This window comes from Callithrix jacchus, chromosome 1, assembly GCF_049354715.1.
Source record: "Callithrix jacchus isolate 240 chromosome 1, calJac240_pri, whole genome shotgun sequence".
Lineage (NCBI taxonomy): Eukaryota > Metazoa > Chordata > Mammalia > Primates > Cebidae > Callithrix > Callithrix jacchus.
The window spans coordinates 207,440,525-207,462,817 of NC_133502.1; the positions used below are offsets into that span (position 1 = coordinate 207,440,525).

Genomic DNA, 22,293 nt, shown 5'->3' on the forward strand with positions numbered 1-22,293 from the left:
GACGGCATGATGGAGTCCTTGGAACAGGTCCACTTGCCCTGCCCACCACCCACCATGTCAGTTTTCCCCTTAGGATCTCAGGGGGGCTGGAGGGTGTGGGTGTCCGTGTTGCTGGCAGGTACAGAAGAATGAGACAGGCTGGCTGGGCCAGGACACGCACACTCTCTGTCCCTGCAAACTCGGATAACTCTGATCTCAGAGCTTCCCGGCAGATTCCCTTGTCCATTGCAGGCATGGGCAGCCATGGTCTCTCCACTCGTCTGACCTCTTGCTTTAGCCTCTGCCTCGTCTAAGACTGGAGCCCATAGTGGGACCCCTCAGTCCTGCAGCTCCTCCTGAGGTCAGCCTCCCTCGGTGCATCAGTTCCTGATGGTGCCAGATGGCATCTGGCAGGGTTGCTCCCGCCCTGCCCATTTTTTTTTTTTTTTTTTTGAGACGGAGTCTTGCTCTGTCACCCAGGCTGGAGTACAGGGGCATGATCTCAGCTCACTGCAACCTCCACCTCCTGAGTTCAAGCCATCTCCTGCCTCAGCCTCCAGAGTACCTGGGATTACAGGCCCACGCCACCACACCAGGCTAATTTTTTATATTTTTGGTACAGACAGGATTTCACCATGTTGGCCAGGCTGGACTCACACTCCTGACCTTAAGTGATCCACCTGCCTTGGCTTCCCAATCCACCAACCTCGGCTCCCCAAAGTGCTGGAATTATAGGCATGAGCCACCACACCTGCTCGCCCTGCCCTGCTTTTTTGGTCTCTAGCGCTTTCTTTTCCACAGCTGTCAATCCTATTCAGCACTTCCACAGCATTTTTTAGAGTCAATTTCCCTGCTTAATTCACATTCTGATTTCTTTTTTTTTTTTTTTTTTTGGTCCCACCAAGACCATTTAATTTCTCTGTAAAAAGTAAGCTGACACAGAAGAACCAACTGTGAAAATGGTGAAGCGGGAGTCTGAATCGATTTAGCTGTTCTCAGGGGGCACAGGGTGTTGAGGGTGGTTTTCATCTGCCACCTGCCTCCTTGAGACCCAGCTGACCTGAGTGTGTATGAAATAAGACCTTCTCCTTGTGTCCACCAGGCTCAGGGGCACCCCTAGGTACCCTGCTCTTCGTCACAGCGGCAGCCCTCTCGGTTCCACATCTGGTTCTCCTGCCGAAGCCTCTGGTTCTCGGTCCGGAGCCTCTCAACCTCAGCGGCCAGCTCCTCCACCTGGCGGCAGGACTGCTGGCCCGTGCATGCCTGCAGCTGCTGCAGCCTCCTGGTCTCCTCCTCGGCCTGCGACAGCCGCTTCTCCAGCTCCAGGTAGTCTCGCACCAGCTCCTGCTTGCTGCGGCCATGCAGGCTCTCAGTGCGGAAGCGCTCATAAGCCTCAGAGAAGTCCCTCTGCTGGAACTCACCGTGCACTCGGCCCCGCCCATCACTGTCCCCGGCCTCACTCTCCCCACTGGAACCTGGGTGGGAGACCCCAGGGGGCACATCCAAGTTGGGCTCTTCTGGGTCTCGGTCATTCATCAGGAACTGGGTGGTGTTGTAGGGGGCCACGGGCTGGCCTTTGGCGAACATCTGCTCTCGGACTCGGGACGCCCTCTGGCTCTGCCTCTCATCCCGCTGTTGTTTCTCAGCCCAGCTCAGCTCCAGGTAGGGCCGCCAGTGCCGTCTGCGCTTTGACGGCCGCCGACGGTGTTTCTTCCGGGCCAGTACTGCCTCCGCTGAGCAGCCCCCTGAGCTCTGGGTCCAGTGACTCCTACTGTTCCAGCCCAGGCCTCCAACAGCCCCAGCAAGATCTTCATCCTCTGAGTGGCTCTCCATCTGGGGTGTCAGGGGCAGGGAACCACCAGAGTCATGAGGCTCAGAGGGTGTTTGGGGGCTCCCTGGGGTACCAGAGGTCTTGGCCTCCTCCAGGGCTGCGGGTGACTCTGCATTACAGGCAGTCTGGTTCGGAGAGGCCATCATCTTCCGTTTCAAATCTTTCTGCAGACGCCTGGAACTAGTGACACCTCTTGCTACAGTTGCAGCAGCTCTGGTCAAGCCGCTCAGGGAACGAAGATGGGGGGAGAACATAGCCTCCACATTCTGATTTCTAAAGGAGGATCAGTCCTGTTTGTCCTTATTCCATAGTCACTTTACCCTGATCAGCCTCAGGCTTCTCATCTGAGCAATGGGAAGAATACTGCCTTTCTCATAGTTGGGCTGTGGGTTGCAGTAGGGACAGAATCCAAGTCATTGGGCTGGGCGTGGTGGCTCATGCCTGTAATCCCAGCACATTGGGAGGTCGAGGTGGGCGGATCACAAGGTTAGATTGAGACCATCCTGGCTAACATGGTAAAACCCCGTCTATATTAGAAATACAAAAAAAAAAAAGCGGGTTGTGGTGGTGCATGTGTGTAGTCCCAGCTACTCGGGAGGCTGAGGTAGGAGAACTGCTTGAACCTGGGAGATGGAGGTTGCAGTGAGCCAAGTTTGCGCCACTGCACTCCAGCCTGGGTGACAGAGGGAGACTCCATCTCAAAAAATAAATAAATAAAAGGAATCCACATTGTTGCTGCCTGATGACTCCTGCAGGGAAAGCCTGAGACACATACAGAAGCCTGAGCTCTTGGCGCACTACACAGGGGCTCTCGGCTACATGGTGGCTCCTCTGTTCAGCTGGTGCTGGGCTGGCCTGGGTCTGGCTGTCACAAGGCAGGCTCAGGGCACAGCTGTGAGGCAAAGGGAAGGAAGCCAGGACTGGCAGCCTGGGCTAAGAGGAAAACTTCTGCTACCTCGTACCGATATTTATTGCAGTGTTTTTGAAACTGCAGGATATAGACAGCAGTGGGTTTACAAAATTAATTTGGTAGATGGTAATCAGCTTTTTAAAAAAACAAACACAGGGCTGGGCGCAGCGACTCATGCCTCTTACCCCAGCACTTTCAGAGGCTGAGGCGGGCAGATCATTTGAGGTCAGGAGTTCAAAACCAGCCTGGCCAACATGGTGAAACCCCATCTCTACTAAAAATACAAAAATTAGCCGAGAGTGATGGCAGGTACCTGTAGTCCCAGCTACTCAGGAGGCTAAGGCAGGAGAATCACTTGAACTCAGAAGGCAGAGCCTGCAGTGAGCTGAGACCGCACCACTGCACTCCAGCCTGGGTGAAAGTGAGACTCCATCTCAAAAAAAAAAAAATCTAAGCACAGTGGCTCACACCTATAATTCCAGCACGTTGGGAGCCTGAGGAGGGTGGATCCCAAGATCAGGAGTTCAAGACTAGTCTGGCCAACATAGTGAAACCCCGTCTCTAAAATAAAAAAAAAAACTGAGAAAGCAGCAGGTGTCACATATTTGCTGCAGCACCTCCTATTCTTATGGGAACAAATGGCTCAGCCACCCTTCAGGAGCTGGGTAGGCAAGATGGGTGTCATGGTATTTGATATTATGAATACCATCCTAATTAAGAAATTAAAAAAGAAATGTTTTGAAGGCCGGGTGCAGTGGCTCACACCTGTAATCCCAGCGCTTTGGGAGACTGAAGTAGGTGCATCACCTGAGGTCAGAAGTTTGAGACCAACCTGGTCAACAAGGTGAAACCCCATCTCTACTAAAAATACAAAAATTAGCCAGGCATGCTGGCAGGCGCCTACAGTCCCAGCTACTCCGGAGGCTGAGACAGGAGAATTGCCTGAACCTGAGAAGGAGAGGTTGCAATGAGCTGAGACTGCGCCACTGCACTCCAGCCTGGGTGATAAAACGAGACTCCATCTAAACAAGAGAGGATCCAATGTTTGCTTACCCATAATCTGTATGTAATCCAAACACCTGGGTTGGGGAGAAACCCCAAATTTAGAAGTTTCAACCCCATGCAAACTATCCCAGTAAACAATTCCTCCCTGACAGAATAAGGCCATTGGAGTGGAACTCTGGCTGGGAAGGACTGGAGGGAACTGTGTCTGTAGACAGTGGGTCCAGGTCGTTAAGAAGTCTGGACTGGGCCAGGAGTGGTGGTTCATGCCTGTAATCCCAACATTTTGGGAGGGCAAGACAGGTGGATCACCTGAGGTCAGGAGTTCGAGATCAGCCTGGCCAATGTGGTGAAACTCCCATTTTATGTAAAAATACAAAAATTAGTTGGGCGTGGTGGCAGGCCCCTGTAATCCCAACTACTTGGGAGGCGGAGGCAGATATGCTTGAACCTGGGAGGCAGAGGTGGCAGTGAGCTGAGATCATCCCATTGCACTCCAGCCGGGGGCGAAACTCTGACTGAAAACAGAAAAAAGCCTGGGCCTACCCAAGAGGGGAAGAAGACGTCCCTGTGAAAGGGCTTTGGATCCAGAAAGCCTGTGTCCTTGGAATTCTTTTTTACATTTTTTCACTTTTGTTGTAGCATATTTTTTACAATATTTTTTGAGATGGAGTCTTGCTTTGTCACCCAGGCTGGAGTCCAGCGGCTCAATCTCTGCTCACTGAAACCTCTGCCTCCCAGGTTGAAACAATTCTCCTTCCTCAGCCTCCCAAGTAGCTGGGATTACAGGTACACAACATCACGCCCAGCTCATTTTTTGTATTTTTAGTAGAGACAGGATTTTGTTCTGTTGGTCGGGCTGATCTCAAATTCCTGACCTCAGGTGATTGGCCCACCTCAGCCTCCCCCAAAGTGCTGGGATTACAGGCATGAGCCACTGCGCCCAATGCCTACCTTACTTAAAAAAAAAAAAAAAATTTTTTTTTTTTTTTTTTGAGACTGAGTTTGGTTCTTGTTGCTCAGGCTGGACTGCAATGGCATGTATTTTTAATTTTTAAATTTTCTATGTCCTTGGAATTCTGAGTGGATACATGAAGAGCCAGTAAGAACCAGTGAAAAAGCAATCACCTAGTCTCCTGGGCTTTGAAAAATCATTGTGATTATCTTATGCAGTTATAACTGAGATTCAGATAGCTGACGGGAGTGCAGACTGCTGGTGAGGAAGGACAATGAAAAGACGAGGAGCTAAGTTCACCATCGTTATCACGCAAAGGCATTAGGACACGTCTCCTCACACATGCTGAGCATGTATGCGTGCCCGCCGCAGAAAGACAGCAGGGTAAGTTTCACAAAACTTGACCAGGCAGGTCAGAAGCAAGGCATGGTTCAGGATGCCAGGGGGCAGGGGGAGGGAATGGAGCAGGATGGGAGAGAAGAGTGAGCTGGACCATGACTCAGGGGGTGCAACTGGGTAGAGCAGCTCAGAATCCTGCGGCTCTGGGAGAAAGCTGTTGAGATAAGATGGCTTTGCAGGGAGCTGTCCTATTGCTGCTCGAGATCAGCCTGCTGGGCCTATGATGATAAGCGGGGCTGACCCTCCTGGGCTCTGTAGCTAAGCCCAAACCCTGCTGAAAATGAGAGGAGGTTGAGGCAGTGTGTGACAAGTGACACAGACAGGGACTCCCAGCGGGGGGATCCTGGGAATTACTTGACATCTCTCAGCTGGTGTCTTCAGCAGTCTTCTGGGCCAACAATCCCACCTGCCCGTTATGGTGGTTGTTGGTATCAGAGCTTTTGTTTTAAAGTGCATGCCACAAACCCTTAAGATGTGGATGGGTTTCACCTGGGAAACGCTCCACAGGCAGGATGCAGGCCCACCCGAGGAGGGGCCTGGAAGGAAGAGAAACACTTGAGAGGGGGCAGAACTGAGGCTGGCCTGGGGCTTACCGACAGCTCCATTGCAGACAGGGTGGGCCAGGGAAGGCAACTCACACCTGGTAGAGGATACCCTTGTTCTGTCTCCGGACAGGAGGGAGGAGACCACCGCATCGCCGATTTTCAGCCCTCACATGCCATCTGGGTGGCTTTGGTGCAGTCACTGCCATGATCTGAGCGGTCTTTGGCAAAAGAGGGACTGACCATAGGCCTGGGTGGGGAGGCTTAGTAACCGTGCCCACAGCTTAGGAAAGGACAGTCAGAGCTCCTCTTTGTTGCTATCAAGGGACTGGGCCAGAGGCCCTGTAGCCATGGGGGCATCAGGTGGCTCATGGTCGCCAGGCTGCTGGCTGCTGTCCTCCAGGCGGCTGTCTGTGGCGGCATGGTTCCGTGGGAGCCTGCTCTCCACTCTGTGCTGCCGAAGGCTTTCGGTACTCATGAGTCCCCGCATCCTCAGGTACCCCTGCTGGCAAAAGGGTGGCAGCTTCTGGCGCGTGAGGGCAAACAGGAAGCAGGACTCTACACAAAAGCAAAGTGAGGAGAATGAGCCAGGCTGGGAGGTGTGGGGAGGGGTGCTGATGTCAGGTGTGGGGGCTTCACCGCAGGCCTCGCCTGGTATCTTCCATCCCTTGAAACTAGGAGCTGACCTTCCTGGGCATCTCACGTCCAACCTGAGTAGGTCAAGAATCATGACCTTCCACAAGGCTCCAGGGCCGGGGACTGCCTTGACACTTTGGAAGAACAGGCTTGAAAATGAAAGCAAACCACAGCAATGCATCAGCTCTCAGAGCTCAGGGCCAAGCGCGGGGCTCTGCAGGCAGCCACAGTGGAGTCAGGGCTCCGACCCTTATGAGCAGACCTTCGGCTCGTTGCGGCTGGGAACTCGGTCAGTCCCACTGTAAGCTCAGAGCTGCCTGCAAAAATGCATTCTCTCAACATCTGAGTTGCAAATACTGTGTGCGAAGTTCTGATCTAAACAGTGTGGGGTATAGAAAGATAAACGGGTAAATCCTCACCTACCCCACAACAGAAAGCTGGTGCGTGCATCAAATTTGGTCAATCATAAGATAGCTGTGGGGCCAGGGGTGGTGGTTCATGCGTGTAATCCCAGCATTTTGGGAGGCTGAGGTGGGCGGATCACGAAGTCAGGAGTTAGAGACCAGCCTGACCAACATGGTGAAACACCGTCTATACTAAAAATAAAAAAATTAGCTGGGTGTGGTGGCGGACGCCTGTAATCCTAGCTACTCAGCAGGCTGAGGCAGGAGAATTGGCAGGGAGCCAAGATCATGCCACTGCAATCCAGCCTGGACAACAGAGTGACTCCGTCTCAAAAAAAAAAAAAGGTAGTTGTAGATACTTATCATGTTGAAATATGAAGAAATGCCCAGGCATGGTGGCTCATGCCTGTATTCCCAGCACTTTGGGATGCTGAGGTGGTAAGATTGTTTGAGGTTAGCACTTCAAGACCAGCCTGGCCAACATGGTGCAACCCAGTCTCTACTAAAAATACAAAAATGAGCCAGGCGTGGTGATGCACAGCTGTAGTCCTAGCTATTCGGGAGGCTGAGGCAGGAGAATCACTTGAACAGGAGGCAGAGATTGCAGTAAGCTGAGATTGTGCCACTGCACTCCAGCCTGGGTGACAGAGACTGTCTCAAAAAAAAATGAGAATGAAGGTGGGGAAGGTGGGTGATATGGTTCAGGTCTGTGTCCCTGCCCAAATCTCATGCTGAAATGTAATCCCTAAAGCTGGAGGTGGGGCATGCTGGCGGGTGACTAGATCATGGGAGCAGTTTCTATTTTTCCCTTGAGGCAGTCTTCCTCTGTTGCTCAGGCAGGCTGGAGTGTAGTGGCGTGATCTTGGCTCACTGCAACCTCTGCCTCCTGGGTCCAAGTGACTCTCCTACATCAGCCTCCACAGTAGCTGGGACTACAGGTGCCTGCCACCATGCCTGGCTACCTTTTTTTTTTTTTTAAGACAAGGTCTTGTGCTGTTGCCCAGGCTGGAGTGCTGTACCACAATCTTGACTCACTGCAACCTCTACCTCCTGGGTTCAAGCAATTCTCCTGCATCAGCCTCCCGAGTAGCTGGGACTACAGGTGCATACCACCACACCTGGCTAATTTTTTATGTGTAGTAGAGACGAGGTTTCACCATGCTGGCCAGACCAGGCTGGTCTCTAACTCCTAACCTCAGGTGAACTGCCTGCCTTCGTCTTCCAAAGTGCTGGGATTACAGGCATGAACCACTGGGATTACGGGCATGGACAATTTTTGTGTTTTTTAAGTAGAGATGGAGTTTCACCATGTTGGCCAGGCTCATCTTGAGCTCCTGACCTCAAATGATCTGCCTGCCTCGGCCTCCCAAAGTGCTGTGATTACAGGTGTGATCCAGCAACCAGAAGCAGAGGCTGCCAGGCTTCCTATACAGCCTGTAGAACTGTGAGCTAATCAAACCCATTTCTTTATAAATTATGCAGTCTCAGATACTTCTTTACAGCAATGTGAGAACAGACTAATACAGTGAGGAAAAAGGTCTTTTCTGTTTTGTTTTGAGATGGATTCTCGCTCGGTCACCCAGGCTGGAGTACAGTGGCGTGATCTCAGCTCACTGCAACCTCTACTTTCTGGGTTCAAGAGATTCTCCTGCCTCAGCCTCCCAGTAGCTGGGATTACAGGTGTCTGCCACCACACCCGGATAATCTCTTTGAATTTTTAGTAGAGACGGGGTTTCATCACGTTGGCCAGGCTGGTCTCGAACCTCTGACCTTAAATGGTTGGCTTGCCTTGGCCTCCCAAAGGGCTGGGATTACAGGCATGAGCCACCGTGCCCGGCCAAGAAAAAGTCTTTTAGCCAAGTACTTACAAAGACTTTAAACAAACAGAAGAACTGACACAGATAATGGGCTCAGCTTTCTGAGGCAGTCAGAAACAGGAAGGGCAGACAGAGTGTCAGAAACGGGCTCAGAGTCCTTCCGTAACTCTGAGCAAGCCTTCTCACCTCCCTGAGCCCCTCTATCTCAAGCGAAAAATGGTCATAGTACGGAGGATGTCGAGAGGCTTCCATGGGTGCTCCAGAAATATGACTTCCTGTTTATTTCTGAGTCTTTGCATGGAGGCCCCTGGCAGGCCAGGCCATAGCAATCCTCTCCAAGCAGGGAAGAGAGCAGATGCAAGAGAGGACAGCAGGAAGACTGGGAAGGCAGCAAGGTGGCTGTTTGGCAGGCATCACTTTCTGATGACATCATCTCCTCTGCAGGGGGCACAGACACCCAGCAGAATCTGGGACCAGCACTAGCAGCTGTACATCAGCTACAGGAACAGAGGGATGGCTGCCACTGTGCCAGCTGGCTTTCTGCTGGGGGGATTCTCCCTGGTCCAAGGCAGCAGCACACAGTGGCCTGTACAGCTAAACAGTATCTAGAAGGTAGCATACAGGAGGCAAAAGGGCCTAGGATGATGCCTCAGTGGGACCTACAACTCAGGGTGGGAATTCACTCCCTCACACACACTGGCATTTCTTTTGTTGTTGTTTGTGAGACAGTCTCGCTCTGTTGCCCAGTCTGGAGTGCAGTGGTGTGATCTTGGCTCACTGCAACCTCCACCTCCAGGGTTCAATCAATTCTGGTGCCTCAGCCTCCCAACAGCTGGGATCACAGGCGCTGACCACCATGCCCTGCTCATTTTTGTACTTTTAATAGAGACGGGGTTTTACCACGTTAGCCATGATCTTGGCCTCCCAAAGTGCTCAGATTGCAGGCAGGACCCACTGCACCTGGTCTAATAGTCTATTTTTTAAGAAGGCGTCTATTTGCTTCTGTGATTTCTGCAGCTCAATGATTTCAGGAAGTTTGGCCCCAAATTTACACAAGTGAGGCCTACTGGTTGGAAATTTTCAGAGGTTTTTCTCTCCCACTCTATTTAGGGCCAAAAAGCATGCATCTCCTCCGCCTCCCCCTTGGGAGCGTTTTGGCCCCCAGCTTCTCTACTGAGATCCAAGCTTTACTTTAATGTCTCAAAACAGGCCTCTTATCCTGCTCCAGCCCTGTCTTCCCACCCCAAAGGGTGGTCCATGAAAGCCCAGGCTCTGAGCTCCTGATGATCGGCAGGGGTCCAGCTCAGCAGGATTTGTGCTTTTTATAGATTTGGCCTCCGGGGAGCGGCCTCATTTTTCTGCCAGTTCTTTATGTATAGACAGCTTTACAGTTTTTGAACGGAAATCACTACTAGCCCCTGCTAATTCTTTTAAAAAGACATATTGGCCAGGCACGGTGGCTCATGCCTGTAATCCCAGAACTTTGGGAGGCTCATGAGGTCAGGAGTTCAAGACTAGCCTGGCCAATATGGTGAAACCTCATCTCTACTAAAAAAACAAAAAGATTAGCCAGGCATGGTGGCACACACCTGTAATCCCAGCTACTCAGGAGGCTGAGGCAGCAGAATTGCTTGAACCTGGCAGGCAGAGGTTGCAGTGAGCTGAGATCTCACCAATGTTCTCCAGCCTGGGTGACAGAATAGACTCCATTTCAAGAGAAAAAAAAAAAAAAAAGACATGTTATACAGTATTTTTAGGTGTGTTGTAATTTAGCCCATGACATTGTCAGGAACAGGAGTCTGGGGTTTGGATTTTCAGAGCCGGGTCCTGAAGCTCCATGGGGCTTGGTCCCTGTGAACTTTCTTCAACCTGGAGCTCAGTCCCTTTGTCCTTCTGGGAGCTTAAGTTACCTGCATAGAAGCTTCGCAAATCGGTGTCCAAACAGTTCTCCAGGAAGCGCCTCAGAGGGAGGATGTGTCCGATCGGGGCGGTCCAGTCTGTCAAGAAGTCTTCCACGATGTGGTGGATGGCTGTGGGTCGAGGCAGGGGCCAGTGTGCAGGGCGGAACCTCACCTCCTGTTCTGTGGGGAGGAGAGGGCGCCAGGTCAGAGCTGAGGCGACACAGCAGGGATCCCGCTCGCCCCAAACACTTCCCTCAGCCTCCCATGCTGGGCCTTGGTCAAACTGTTCAACAGTCACCTGCAGATATTTGGAAGGCTGCCAGGAGGAAGAGGAACTAGACTTTTCCCTTATGATATTGGAAGGCAGTAGTGAAACGAATAACTTGAAGCTGGTGTTTAAGACTCTCACGGACTGAGACCTATTAAAACTGTTTTATTTTTATTATTATTGGTTTGAGACAGAGTCTCGCTCTGTTGTCCAGGCTGGAGTGCAGTGGTACAATTTAGGCTGACCACAACCTCCACCTCCTGGGTTCAAGTGATTCTTGTGCGTCAGCCTCCAGAGTAGCTGGGACTACAGGCGCATGCCACCATGCCCAGCTCATATTTTACATTTTTAGTAGAGACAAGATTTCTAGTATCTACCATGTTGGCCAGGCTGGTCTCAAACTCCTGACCTCAGGTGATCCACCCACCTCAGCCTCCATAAGTGCTGGGATTACAGGCGTGAGCCACTGCACCTGGCCCTGGCTTTCAAGCTGGCCTTTCTGTGAGAAGACTGAGAGAGAGGCCCTGTGTTGAGAGGAGTCTCAGCAGTCATCTAGTTCAGCTTCCCCCTGGCGTGGGCTCCCTTCTGTAGTGTCCCAGTCAGGTGGCCATCGAGTCATGACTTGGCCATTGCTGTTTTGGGAAACCTGACTTTGGAGGTGACCAATTCCACGGCTGAACAGCTTTCACTCTTGACTACAGGTGTGCACCACTATGCCAGGCTAATTTTTGTATTTTTAGTGGAGACAGCATTTCACCCGTTGGCCAGGATGGTCTCGATCTCTCGACCTCGTGATCCACCTGCCTTGGCCTCCCAAAGTGCTGGGATTACAGGTGTGAGCCATCATGCCCGGCCAGCGTTCATTCTTAGTGCCTCCTTTTACTGACCACAGACCTGCATCCCTGTCACTGCCACCTGCTGACACGTCTTCTGCCTTTGGAAACAACCCCTGTTGAAACCAGCCTCTTCCACCTGACTGCCCTTCAAGCTCTGAAGCAGGAGTCGTGTTCCTGAGGTTGTTTATTTATCGGCAACTACTCTGTGCCCGCGCTGGGCTGGCCTTCCGTGTATGCTGTTAGATTTAACCTCATGAAACCCTGCAAGGAAGATACTGTTGTAATCCCCATTTTATAGAGAGGGAGGTTGAGGCTCAGAGAGGTTAAGTAATGGTTCAGGGCCACCCAGTAACAAAAGGACGGGCCGGGGAATTTTGCCCAGCTTCTCAGTACCATGTTAACCAGCTCCAGTTCCTTCTACTCTTCAGAACCCTCCCGCTCCACCATGGTCAGCCTCCTCTAGAGACCTGCAGCGGGGCCGTGTCCCTGTGACTACGTGGTGCCTGGTGGAAAGCACGACACTCCGCGCATGGTCTGTGCCGGCCACGGTATGTGCCAGAATCTGGAAGCATCATTTACTGTTCTCAGACCGTCTGCCCTGATTCAACTCTAGGCAGAGCTCCCCAGCTGTCCCCCCTGGCAGGTGAGCGTGTGTGTGAAGGTTTCAGTGTGGGTGACAACCCTGCGGATGGAGAGGTCTGAGCAGCCAGCAGGCTGGGGGAGGGCGGAGACCTGCTCACCTGTGGGGAGGTGTCTGTAGTAGTAGATGACGGGATGGAGGAAGTTAGACTGCCAGGCGTCTTCTGTATGCCCCACAGACCGGTGATCAAAAAAGACGTCCTTGTCGGGGCCAGAGAAATTTCTGCCATATTCCATGTTGATGACGAAGAGCCCGTGCTGTACCTTCCTCCCTGTGAGCATCTCCAGCTGGGCCAGCATCTGTAGGGGGAACTCCTCCAGATACTCAAAGGCGGTGGCATTCCTGGGAGAATGGCAGTGTGGGGGAGGCCTTCAATGCCACGGCAGGGGTGAGGGGTGTGGAGGGCGGGTGAGCATGCATGTGTGCGCGCATGTCACCCCTCTAAGGGTGCCAACCAAGTAGCACACCAAACTTAACATTACTGTTTCACTCACATATGGGGTAGAGTCCAGAAAATTCCATGTGACCTGGATGGGTTATCTAGGGAAAGAGTGTCCCAGGCAGAGAGAAGCGTCAGGAAAAAGCCCTGAGGTGTGTGTGAGCACCTTGTGTTCAAGGAACAGAAGAGGCCGATGTGGCTGAGGGGAGTGAACGAGAGGCAGGGGGCAGGAGACGGGGTCAGAGGACTGAGAGGTCAGGTTAAGGAGGGCAGTGCCTCCCGTAACGAGACGCAGGGGGTGGTCTGGTCTGAGAGGTGACGCTGCTGGTCGCTGGGGAGGACTGAACAGGGCTGGGTTCAACGTACCTCAGGTTGCTTTTTTTGAGACGGAGTTTTGCTCTAGTTGCCCAGGCTGGAGTGCAATGGCGCGATCTCAGCTCACCACAACCTCTGCCTCCCGGGTTCGAGCAATTCTCCTGCCTCAGTCTCTCTAGTAGCTGGGATTACAGGCATGCGCCACCATACCCAGCTAATTTTTTGTGTTTTTAGTAGAGACGGGGTTTCACCATGTTGATCAGGCTGATCTTGAATTCCTGACCTCAAGTGAAATCCACCTGCCTCAGCTTCCCAAAGTGCTGGGATTATAGGTGTGAGCCAGTCTGAGACCGTGCCCAGTCATGTCTCAGGTTTCTAAGGACCACTCTGATTACCTTGCTGAGAACAGACCCAGGCTAAGTGGGGCAGCTGTCGTATGGGTGCAGGTGACAGAGCCTGATAATTGGGACCGAGATGGTGGTGGTGGAGCAGGTGAGAGCCGGTTGGGTTCCAGACATCATTTGAAGGAAGAAGTGACAGAAATTGCCCACAGTTTGCATGTAGGGTGTCATTCAAGACAGGGGTGCTGGGCATGGTGACTCACACCTGTAATCCCAGCACTTTGGGAGGCTGAGATGGGTGGAACACCTGAGGTCAGGAGTTTGAGACCAGCCTGGCCAACATGGTGAAACCCTGTCTCTACTAAAATTAGCTGGGGATGGTAGCATGCGCCTGTAATCCCGGTTACTTGGGAGGCTGAAGCTTGAACTGCTTGAATCTGGGAGGCAGAGGCTGCAGTGAGCCAAGATTGTGCCAGTGCACTCCAGCCTGGGTAAGACAGAGCGAGACTCTGAGTCAAAAAAAAAAAAAAAAAAGTAGCCAGGCATGGTGGCAGGTGCCTGTAATCCCAGCTGCTTGGGAGGCTGAAGCAAGAGAATTGCTTGAACCTAGGAGGCAGATGTTGCAGTGAACTGAAATCGTGCCACTGTACTCCAGCCTGGGTGACAGAGCGAGACTAAAAGACAGGGGCAGGGGCACGGAGGGTGACTCGAGGGTTTTGTGCAGAGCTCGGCTGTGCTACCTGCATGTCCCTGAACTTGATGTGCTGCGGCATGCCCTGCCTTTGGATCCGGCCATTCCCGGACTGAAGGTTGCTCCCCTACTTCTCCCCACCACCTGTGTCCCCGCCCCTCATCCCTCTGCACTGTTTCCTTCTCAGGAATTGTCCATCCTCTGGGATCTGCCACTTATCACTAAACTGACTCCAATGATGGTGGCTGGCGAGGCCCTGGCCTGAGGGAGCTCTGAGATCCACGCGGCTGGCTCTCACTACTGCTCATCCATGTGGTGCCAGACACTTTCCACGAGTGACCTTTACTCCTTCCTTTACTGCTGCAGGGCAGGCACAATAATCCCCATTTTGCAGATGAGGAAGAAAGGCTCAGAAAGGCTCACTAACGTGCCCATGGCCACTGATAGGACTGTCTGTATACCTGACATCACTGTATTTCCCCAGAACAGACATCTTCCCCCCTGCAACTTTCATCTTAGGAAGGAATCGGGCACCCCATACCTGGAATAGGAAAAGAAGCGCTATGGCAGGTGTCGGTGGGGAGCCGGGCTGAGGGGAGTGGGGTGGGGACGGGCTACTCACTCCTTCAACAGGATGACATCGGCCAGCACACCGAACATCTGGTAGAGCCCAGAAGCCTCGTTCACACGCCGCACGATGGAGCTGGTCAGCTGTGTGATGGGGAGCTCGGTGGCTGGCCAGGTGATGCCATGATGGCGGTGCTCCAGGAGCCGGTGAACGGCACGTGCTGGAATGGCCAGAGGGAGGAAGAACAGCACGCTGCACTTACGATTTTACCTCTGGTCACCGGGAGGGATACCCAGGCCTCATTAACCACTTAGAACGCCATACACACTGGTCTGCATGGCCCACAGCAAATGTGTAGGTGGTGAACACGTGGGGAGGAGATGGCTGATGCCTTTAGAGCGGGACCAACAGGAATTTCTACAAAGGGCCGACACTCCATATTCTCTGCTTTGAGGGCCATACACTACTCAACGACTGGCTCAATTCTGCTCCTAGCGTAAAAGCAGCCAAGACAACAGGTAAAGGAGTGAGCACGGCTGGATTTGGTCTACAGGCCAGAGTCTGTCCGCCTGCTTCAGGCCTTCCGCACGTGGGAGTCCCACCGGCCCCACCTCATACAAGAATGTCAAGTTCAATACAAAGCCTTCCTCAGAAACCTTCCCCCTTCACAGACCTGTCACCATCAGAGACTCCCATATGGAAATCTTTGATTTCTCCCTTTCACAGCGTTAAATCCGTCCATCTTTTAAGTTTTTTTTTTTTTTGAGACAGAGTTTCGCTCTTGTTGCTAAGGCTGGAGTGCAATGGCACGATATCGGCTCACTGCAACCTCTGCCCCCGGGTTCAAGCGATTCTCCTGCTTCAGCCACCAGAGTAGCTGGGATTACAGGCATGTACCAGTACACCACGCTACTCAGTTCTTTTTAAAAATATTTTTTAGGCGAGATTTTGTTCTGTCATCCAGGCTGGAGTGCAGTGGTGCAATCTCGACTCACTGCAACCTCCGCCTCCCGGGTTCAAGTGATTCTCCTGCCTCAGCCTCCTGAGTAGCTGGGATTACAGGCACATGTCACCACACCTGGCTAAGTTTTTGTATTTTTAGTAGAGATGGGGTTTCGCCATATTGGTCAGACTGATCTCTAACTCCTGACCTTGTGATCCGCCCACCTCGGCCTCTCAAAGTGTTAGGATTACAGGTGTGAGCCCCCACATCTGGCCTACACTTGATTATATTTTATTTTTGAGACTAGGGTCTCGCTCTGTCATCCAGGCTGGAGTGCAGTAGCTTCAAGACGGCTCACTGCAACCTTGTCTTCCTGGACTCAAGGGAATCCTGCCTCAGCCTCCCAAGTAGCTAGGACTACAGGCGCGGACCTTTACACTTTGTCTGATACTTTTCTAGACATGTTTTCAGACCACAAAAACCTGTTGTCACCTCCCCAAGACAATTTATGACCATAAGCTACTGATAAGCAATCCCTTGATGCTTCTGGACGTAGGAGTACATTTATAAGCCCTGGGACGCTTAAAGTGGTTCTGTCTGGGTACAGTGGCCTTCTTGGCTGGGCTCACCTGTGTATCGGAATCCGTGGATGAAGCCCCCAGCAGATTTCCGGTAGTCTACCGAATGGCTGGCAGTACCCAGGATAAACAGACCCCGGCTTCCTTTGGATTCGTAGCTAGCTCGGATCAGTGGGTACTTCTTGCCAAATGCATTTCCCGAGTTAAGTCTGAGGGACCTGTCAGTGGAAAGGGCTGATCATGAAAATAGCTACTATGTAGGAGGCACTTATTTATTTATTTGAGACAAGTTTTGCTCTTGTTGCCCAAGCTGGAGTGCAATGATGTGATCTTGGCTCATTGCAATCTCTGCCTCCTGGGTTCAAGTGATTCTCCTGCCTCAGTCTCCTGAGTAGCTGGGATTACAGGCATCCGCCATCATGCCCAACTAATTTTTGTATTTTTAGTAGAGATGGGGGTTTCACTGTGTTGGCCAGGCTGGTCTCGAACTCCTGACCTCAAGTGATCCGCCTGCCTCGGCCTCCCAAAGTGCTGGCATTACAGGAGTGAGCCACAGCACCTGGTCTCCAGCACGTTCTTATGTTAATCCTCACAATAACCTTATGAGAAAGAAACTATGAATCCCATTTTAGAGAGGATGATGCTAGGGCACAGCATGGCGAAATAACTTTCACCGAGCTCACAGATTTGTCAAACAGACTCTCAGGATAACCCCAACACCTGTGATCTGTCACTATGCTACACTGCCCTTTTGGCAAATTCCTCTTTGTAGTCTGAGCTGGTCTTTCCATCTCACAGGTGGAGGCTCCCAGTGCTGATAAAGACCTGTTGCTGCTGCTCCAGGACCAAAGGCCTTAGGGCCACCTGGGACCCTCAATGGTCAGAGAGCTGATGTCCTGGAGAGAAATCAGGCAGCACTCACATCGTTCTTAGGGTGCTGTCCCGAGAGCCCTGTCGCCAGCCTACAGAACAGCCACTCTGTTCCACTAGGGAGGGGTCAGGAGGGTTTGCTAGGCAATCCCACTTGCTCCTGCGTGGAACTTACTTATTGAAAATGGAGAAGTCAAAGTTCCAGCCCAGGCAGCGGATGACCCGATCATAGGCCACGCGCATGGCAAAGTTGTCGTTGTCGTCCTGGGGGAGGGGGATGGAGTCGGCACTCTGGTTGCTGCCGGCTTCTTCCAGGAAGAATTTCAGGGTGACATGGAACTTGCCTTTGCTGTCCTTCAGGATGGCCAGATCCGTCAGGTCAGACTCGAGCAGACCGTCCAGGGACTTCAGCTGGTAGGTATCCAGCAGGCCATTGTTGATGGCTCTGGGCCCACAAAAAGAATAGCTAGAGAGACTCAGAGGAAGGGTGGGCAAGGCAGCTGGGGTCAGGAAGGGCAGGGGAGGAGTGGGGAGGCTCTTCGCACACGCTGGGCTCCCAGCACAGCACACACATGCAGGGATGGGGCCTACCTGAGGTCTCCAACGTAGTGGGTGGCCCAGGACAGCCGGACCCGGGAGCGGCTCAGCATGTGGATAAAGTTTGTGACACCCAAGATGTTGTCTGCCGTCTCAAAGGCCGAGTTCCCACGGCCCAGGATCAGCACATTCTGGCCTACGAAGTCCTCAGGGTCCACGGACACGGACTCGTAGCCCTCCACGTATTCAGAGCCAGGGAAGTCGACCTGGTTGGGGACTGATAAACCAGTGGCTACAAGGAGGACGCTGCAGGCGGGACAGAAGAAAGATGGCTTAGTCTCTCAGCTGTAGGACCACTCAGTGAAAACCACTCCCTGGACCCACCTACCCATCTGCCTCGTTCCAAATGCTGGCCCCTAAAATATAACAGGACATTCATTCATTCATTTGTTCATTCATCTGTTACTGCCTCATTCCAGTGCACTTGAGAGACTCTGACCTTGTCTCTCTCTGAACTCACAGTGTTTTCCCTACCACTGTACCAGGGGTTAATTCTGCTCTGCGACAGAGGAGAAGGTGATGCTATGCGAAATGAATTCACCTAACTTTGCACACAGCAGTCAGACCAGGTATCACCCTTGGTGATAAAACCTGACATTCTACTTTCCCCTTTTTGACTTCTCTGACGGATGCATCTATTTACTGTACCAGGTCCTATACTAAGTATATCTATGTACCATCTTACTTATCCAAGCAGCCTGGAGGTGGTACATGTCCTGCTTTACAGGCGAGGAGACACAGGCCCTGCAGGCCCATGGCTTTAAAGCTCCTAAAGGCAGCAGAGCCAGAATCTAAACACAGATAGGCCTGATTTAAGTCTTGCTCCTTCCATTGGCGAGGATCTCCATCCAGGGGAAGACAGCTAGGGACTTGCATCCTGCTGGCCTGCAGAAGAATGCTTTGATCACAGGGTGGTTTCAAAAACCTAATCGAAGGCTGGGTACGGTGGCTCACACCTGTAATCCCAGCACTATGGGAGGCTGAGGTGGGTGGATCTCCTGAGGTCAGGAGTTCGAGACAAGCCTGGCCAACATGATGAACCCCGTCTCTACTAAAAATACAGAAATTAGCTGGGTGCAGTGGCAGGCACCTATAATCCCAGCTATTTGGGAGGCTGAGAGAGGAGAATCACTTGAACCCCGGAAGCAGAGGTTGCAGTGAGCTGAGATTGCACCACTGGACTCCAGCCTGGGCAACAAGAGCAAAACTCTGCCTCAAAAAAAATCCAGCGTTCTTCTTCTTCTTTTTTTTTTTTGAGACGGTCTTGTTCTGTCACCCAGGCTGCAATTCAGTAGCTCGATCATGGCTCATTGTAGCCTCAACCTCCTGGGCTCAAGTGATTCTCCCATCTCAGCCTTCTGAGTAGCTGGCCATGGCAACGAGCTGCCTAAAAATATGAGCCCAAATCAGCGCAACCCTTCTTTCCTTGGGCTGTAGTGGGCAAAGACCAGGGTTGGGCCTCTGATAACAGGCGGGAGAGGGTGATCTCTGGTTGAGTGTCTGTCTGAAGGCAGGTCCTGGGCAGATGGCCAGGAAGGGAGAGGCAGTGTGGTACAGCAGAGAGAACATAGCCTTTGGAGTCAGGATGATGGGAGCCCACTTTGCAGCTCTACCATTTAGCTGTGTGACACAGAACCAGGGACTCAACTTCTCTGAGCCTCTGTTCTTCATCTGCAAAATGAGGATCAGTGAACCTTCCCCAGAGGGGCCCCATGAAGATTAGGCAAGTCTAGGGATGTCCACACAACATGCGGCTGTCTCCCAAGCCAAAGAAAGCCAATTCGGATTGCTGGAGCACTGCCTGTTGGGCCTCCCGCTCGGGTTCAGTTCTGAAATCCTGCTGGGCTGGGCTGGAGATGTTCGACCCAGCACTTCTGAAATGTATTAGTCCAGGAGACTAGTCAAGGAGAGTTCTGTGGGTACCTAAGGTGTGCTTACGTTGAATACTTTACCCAGTGCTGGAGAATGACACTGAATATGAAGATATTAGACTGACAGATCCTGGAGGGAAGAAAGTGTTATCCTTTGCCAAACATATCTCACTACAATGTTTTTTAAAGGACACATTGGGGAAATGACTGCTGAGCTGAACCTCTTAGCTCTGAATTTCAGTGGGAATGAGGAGTGGTAGAAATACCCGTTTTTGGCCAGGCACGATGGCTCCCGCCTGTAATTACAGCACTTTGGGAGGCCGGGGCGGGGGGGCAGATCACTTGAGATCAGGAGTTCGATACCAGCACCATCTCCACCAAAAATATAAAAAATGAGCCAGGTGTGGTGGTGTGTGCCTGTAATTCCAGATATTTGGGAGGCTGAGGCAGGAGAGTTGCTTGAACCAGGGAGACAGACGGAGGTTGCGGTGAGCTGAGATCATGCCACCACACTCCAGCCTGGGTGACAGAGTGAGACTCTGTTTCAAAAAATAAAATAATCAAAGGTCAGTTTCTGGAAAAAAAAAATAAATAAAAATATAAAAAAAGAAATACCTTTTTTCTTCCATTCCTCCTACACCTACTGGCCAACCAAGTTGTGTGGTTCGTTCGGGTGGGGAAGGTCCCAGCTTCCGTGCAGGTGAGCTCTGGCACTGGCCTTACCTGCACCGGTGCACGTGGCCTTTCTGGTCGGTCAGGATGAAGTGGTGGCCATTCCAGGCCCGTTGGTCCTTGTCCAGAGTCACGTGGGTGATGGTGGTGTTGTACAACACATGGAGCCCCAGCGTGTCCGCAAAGTCGCTCAAGTAGCGCACCATGTCGTGGGCGTCAGGGAAGTAGGCACGTGAGTAGTGTCTGAAGAGCAACCGGGGGTCGTGGCTGAGCAGAGAGTTCCAGTCGTGGCGGAGGTTGAACTCGGAGTTGGCGTTGCCCGTGTACCGCTTGTTGATGCTGATGAGCTTGCGGTGCCGCGGGTAGCGCGTGAAGAAGCTGCCGGGCCTCTGGGTGCGCTCGAACACTGCGTAGTCGCGCCCGGCGCGCTGCAGGAAGTAGGCCATCTGCAGGCCCGCGGGCCCCGCGCCCAGGACGCAGTAGTCCCGGTGCGTGGGCACTGACAGCGCCGGGTGCAGGGCGATGGCCAGGAGCAGCCCCGGGGAGCTCCACAGTGGGGTTGCAGCAGAGAGGCCCATCCTGTGGCAGACCAGAGGGGTTAGACCTCGCTTCGGGAAGGCAGGGAAACACGAGGCCAGTAAAGAGTAGGGGCCTGCGGGAGCTCTCACCGCAGTCTAGGGCAGGGTCAGGCCCAGAAGCCACCTTCCTCAGAGCTCATTTGCCCGACTCCACCGTTTCAAGCTGGGACCTGGGGCTCCCCGAAAACATGAACCCCTCCATCTCATCTCCTTCAGGGTCTCCTTCCCCAGGGGTGCCAGCTCCTCGCATATGAACGTGGTAACCTCCACCCTGGGGGAGGAGAGGGTGCTCCCCAATTTTCTCCCAATTTGAGGGTGCCCAACACCCTCTTGGCCCCCCCCAGTTTGGACCTTCCAGGGGCGCAGTTGGACCAGCGGTCGGGCTGGAGCCTGAAGGAGGTGTGGCTTGTGTGCGCCTCGCCCCCAGCCAGGATCTACGCGCCCCCGGGCTGTTCGGCCACGTGACACGGATGCCCCAAACACACCTGTCGCCAGTCCGCGTGCGCTTTGCGAGCCGCTGCCCGCGCCTGCGCGGCGCCCACGCCCGCAGCTCCCGCCTCCCCGCCGCCTGCCGACCCCCGTGAAGCACGCGAACCTCCCAGCAGCTCCGACTGCAGTTCGTTGTCTAGGGAGACCGCACTCGACTAGCGGCGGCCCCGCCCAATGGCAGCGGGAGGGGTCACGTGCGCAACGCGCGGCACGCTGGGACCGGCTGGCAGCCTGCAGATTCCAGACCTGGCGCTGGAGAGGCGCGCACGTGTTGCGCGCGCTGATCTGGGGGCTGGTAGAGGGGCTTGGGGCTGGCGCGCACTTGCGACCGTGGAAGGGCTGGAGATCCGGGTTGGGGCACTGGGTCCTTCTTTTTAAAATGGGCCTCTCTGCACGGGGGCGAGGGGAGCACGTGATATTTTGAGAGAATTCCAGTTCTCATAGTCCATGAATGTAGCCAAACACTAAAACTAGTTGCCCTATCCAGTTTTGTGGGACTGGAAGCCAGGGAGGTGGAGCCAGGACGGATAAGCTAATTAACAAGCGTTTGCTACAGTGACTCAGTGTACTGTTTACTAAGTAACATACACGACTGTCCTGATCTTCCACCCAACAGGAGAGGTGGGCAAGAGATTGTTTCCGCCATCTGGGAGCTGACTGGCCAAAGGGAGAGAGATGAAGGGATATGATTACAATCACAGGAAGTAGAGCCTGGAATTAAAACTCAGTGTAGGGCCGAGCGCGGTGGCTAAGCCTGTAATCCCAGCACTTCGGGAGGCCCGGGCGGGTGGATCACGAGGTCGAGATCGAGACCATCCTGGTCAACATGGCGAAACCCTGTCTCTACTAAAAATACAAAAAATTAGCTGGGCATGATGGCGTGTGCCTGTAATCCCAGCTACTCAGGAGGCTGAGGCAGGAGAATTGCCTGAACCCAGGAGGCAGAGGTTGCAGTGAGCCAAGATCGCGCCATTGCACTCCAGCCTGGGTAACAAAAAAAGCGAAACTCCGTCTCAAAAAAAAAAAAACCTCAGTGGAGGCAAGATAAATGGCAGGAAGGAGATGACATGAACTGGATGATCAAAGTTGGCTTTCCAGGGGTGGCATGTGGCCCCTGCATGAGATTTACATGGGAAGAAATAGGAGGTCAGTGTAGGAACCTTCAAAGTCTAGTGAAATGGGGCTGAGTGTTCTTGTGGGAAGGGCAGGTGGAAAGAACTG

General features: G+C 52.9%; 2 protein-coding genes across 3 annotated transcripts; both read right to left on the minus strand.

Annotated features, from left to right (window-relative positions):
* Positions 1 to 849: 849 nt before the first annotated feature.
* LOC100388511 (protein HEXIM2) lies at positions 850 to 2,034 on the minus strand. The gene has a single exon (XM_078339795.1). It carries the CDS (start codon positions 1,954 to 1,956, stop codon positions 1,096 to 1,098), a length of 861 nt encoding a protein of 286 aa, XP_078195921.1. The 5' UTR covers positions 1,957 to 2,034; the 3' UTR covers positions 850 to 1,095.
* Positions 2,035 to 4,793: 2,759 nt separating this feature from the next.
* On the minus strand, positions 4,794 to 21,229 carry FOXRED2 (FAD dependent oxidoreductase domain containing 2). Of its 2 annotated transcripts, none has more exons than XM_078339785.1 (9): positions 21,069 to 21,229; positions 20,057 to 20,584; positions 17,457 to 17,708; positions 17,041 to 17,310; positions 16,047 to 16,213; positions 14,529 to 14,694; positions 12,221 to 12,462; positions 10,386 to 10,551; positions 4,794 to 6,176 (listed from the first exon to the last, which is right to left on the minus strand). In XM_078339785.1, exons 2-9 carry the CDS (start codon positions 20,581 to 20,583, stop codon positions 5,987 to 5,989), a joined length of 1,980 nt encoding a protein of 659 aa, XP_078195911.1. In that variant the 5' UTR covers position 20,584; positions 21,069 to 21,229; the 3' UTR covers positions 4,794 to 5,986. The 2 variants fall into 2 exon arrangements, with proteins under 2 accessions (XP_078195911.1, XP_017818947.1); XM_017963458.4 differs by having other exon boundaries at positions 10,386 to 10,556.
* Positions 21,230 to 22,293: the final 1,064 nt, after the last annotated feature.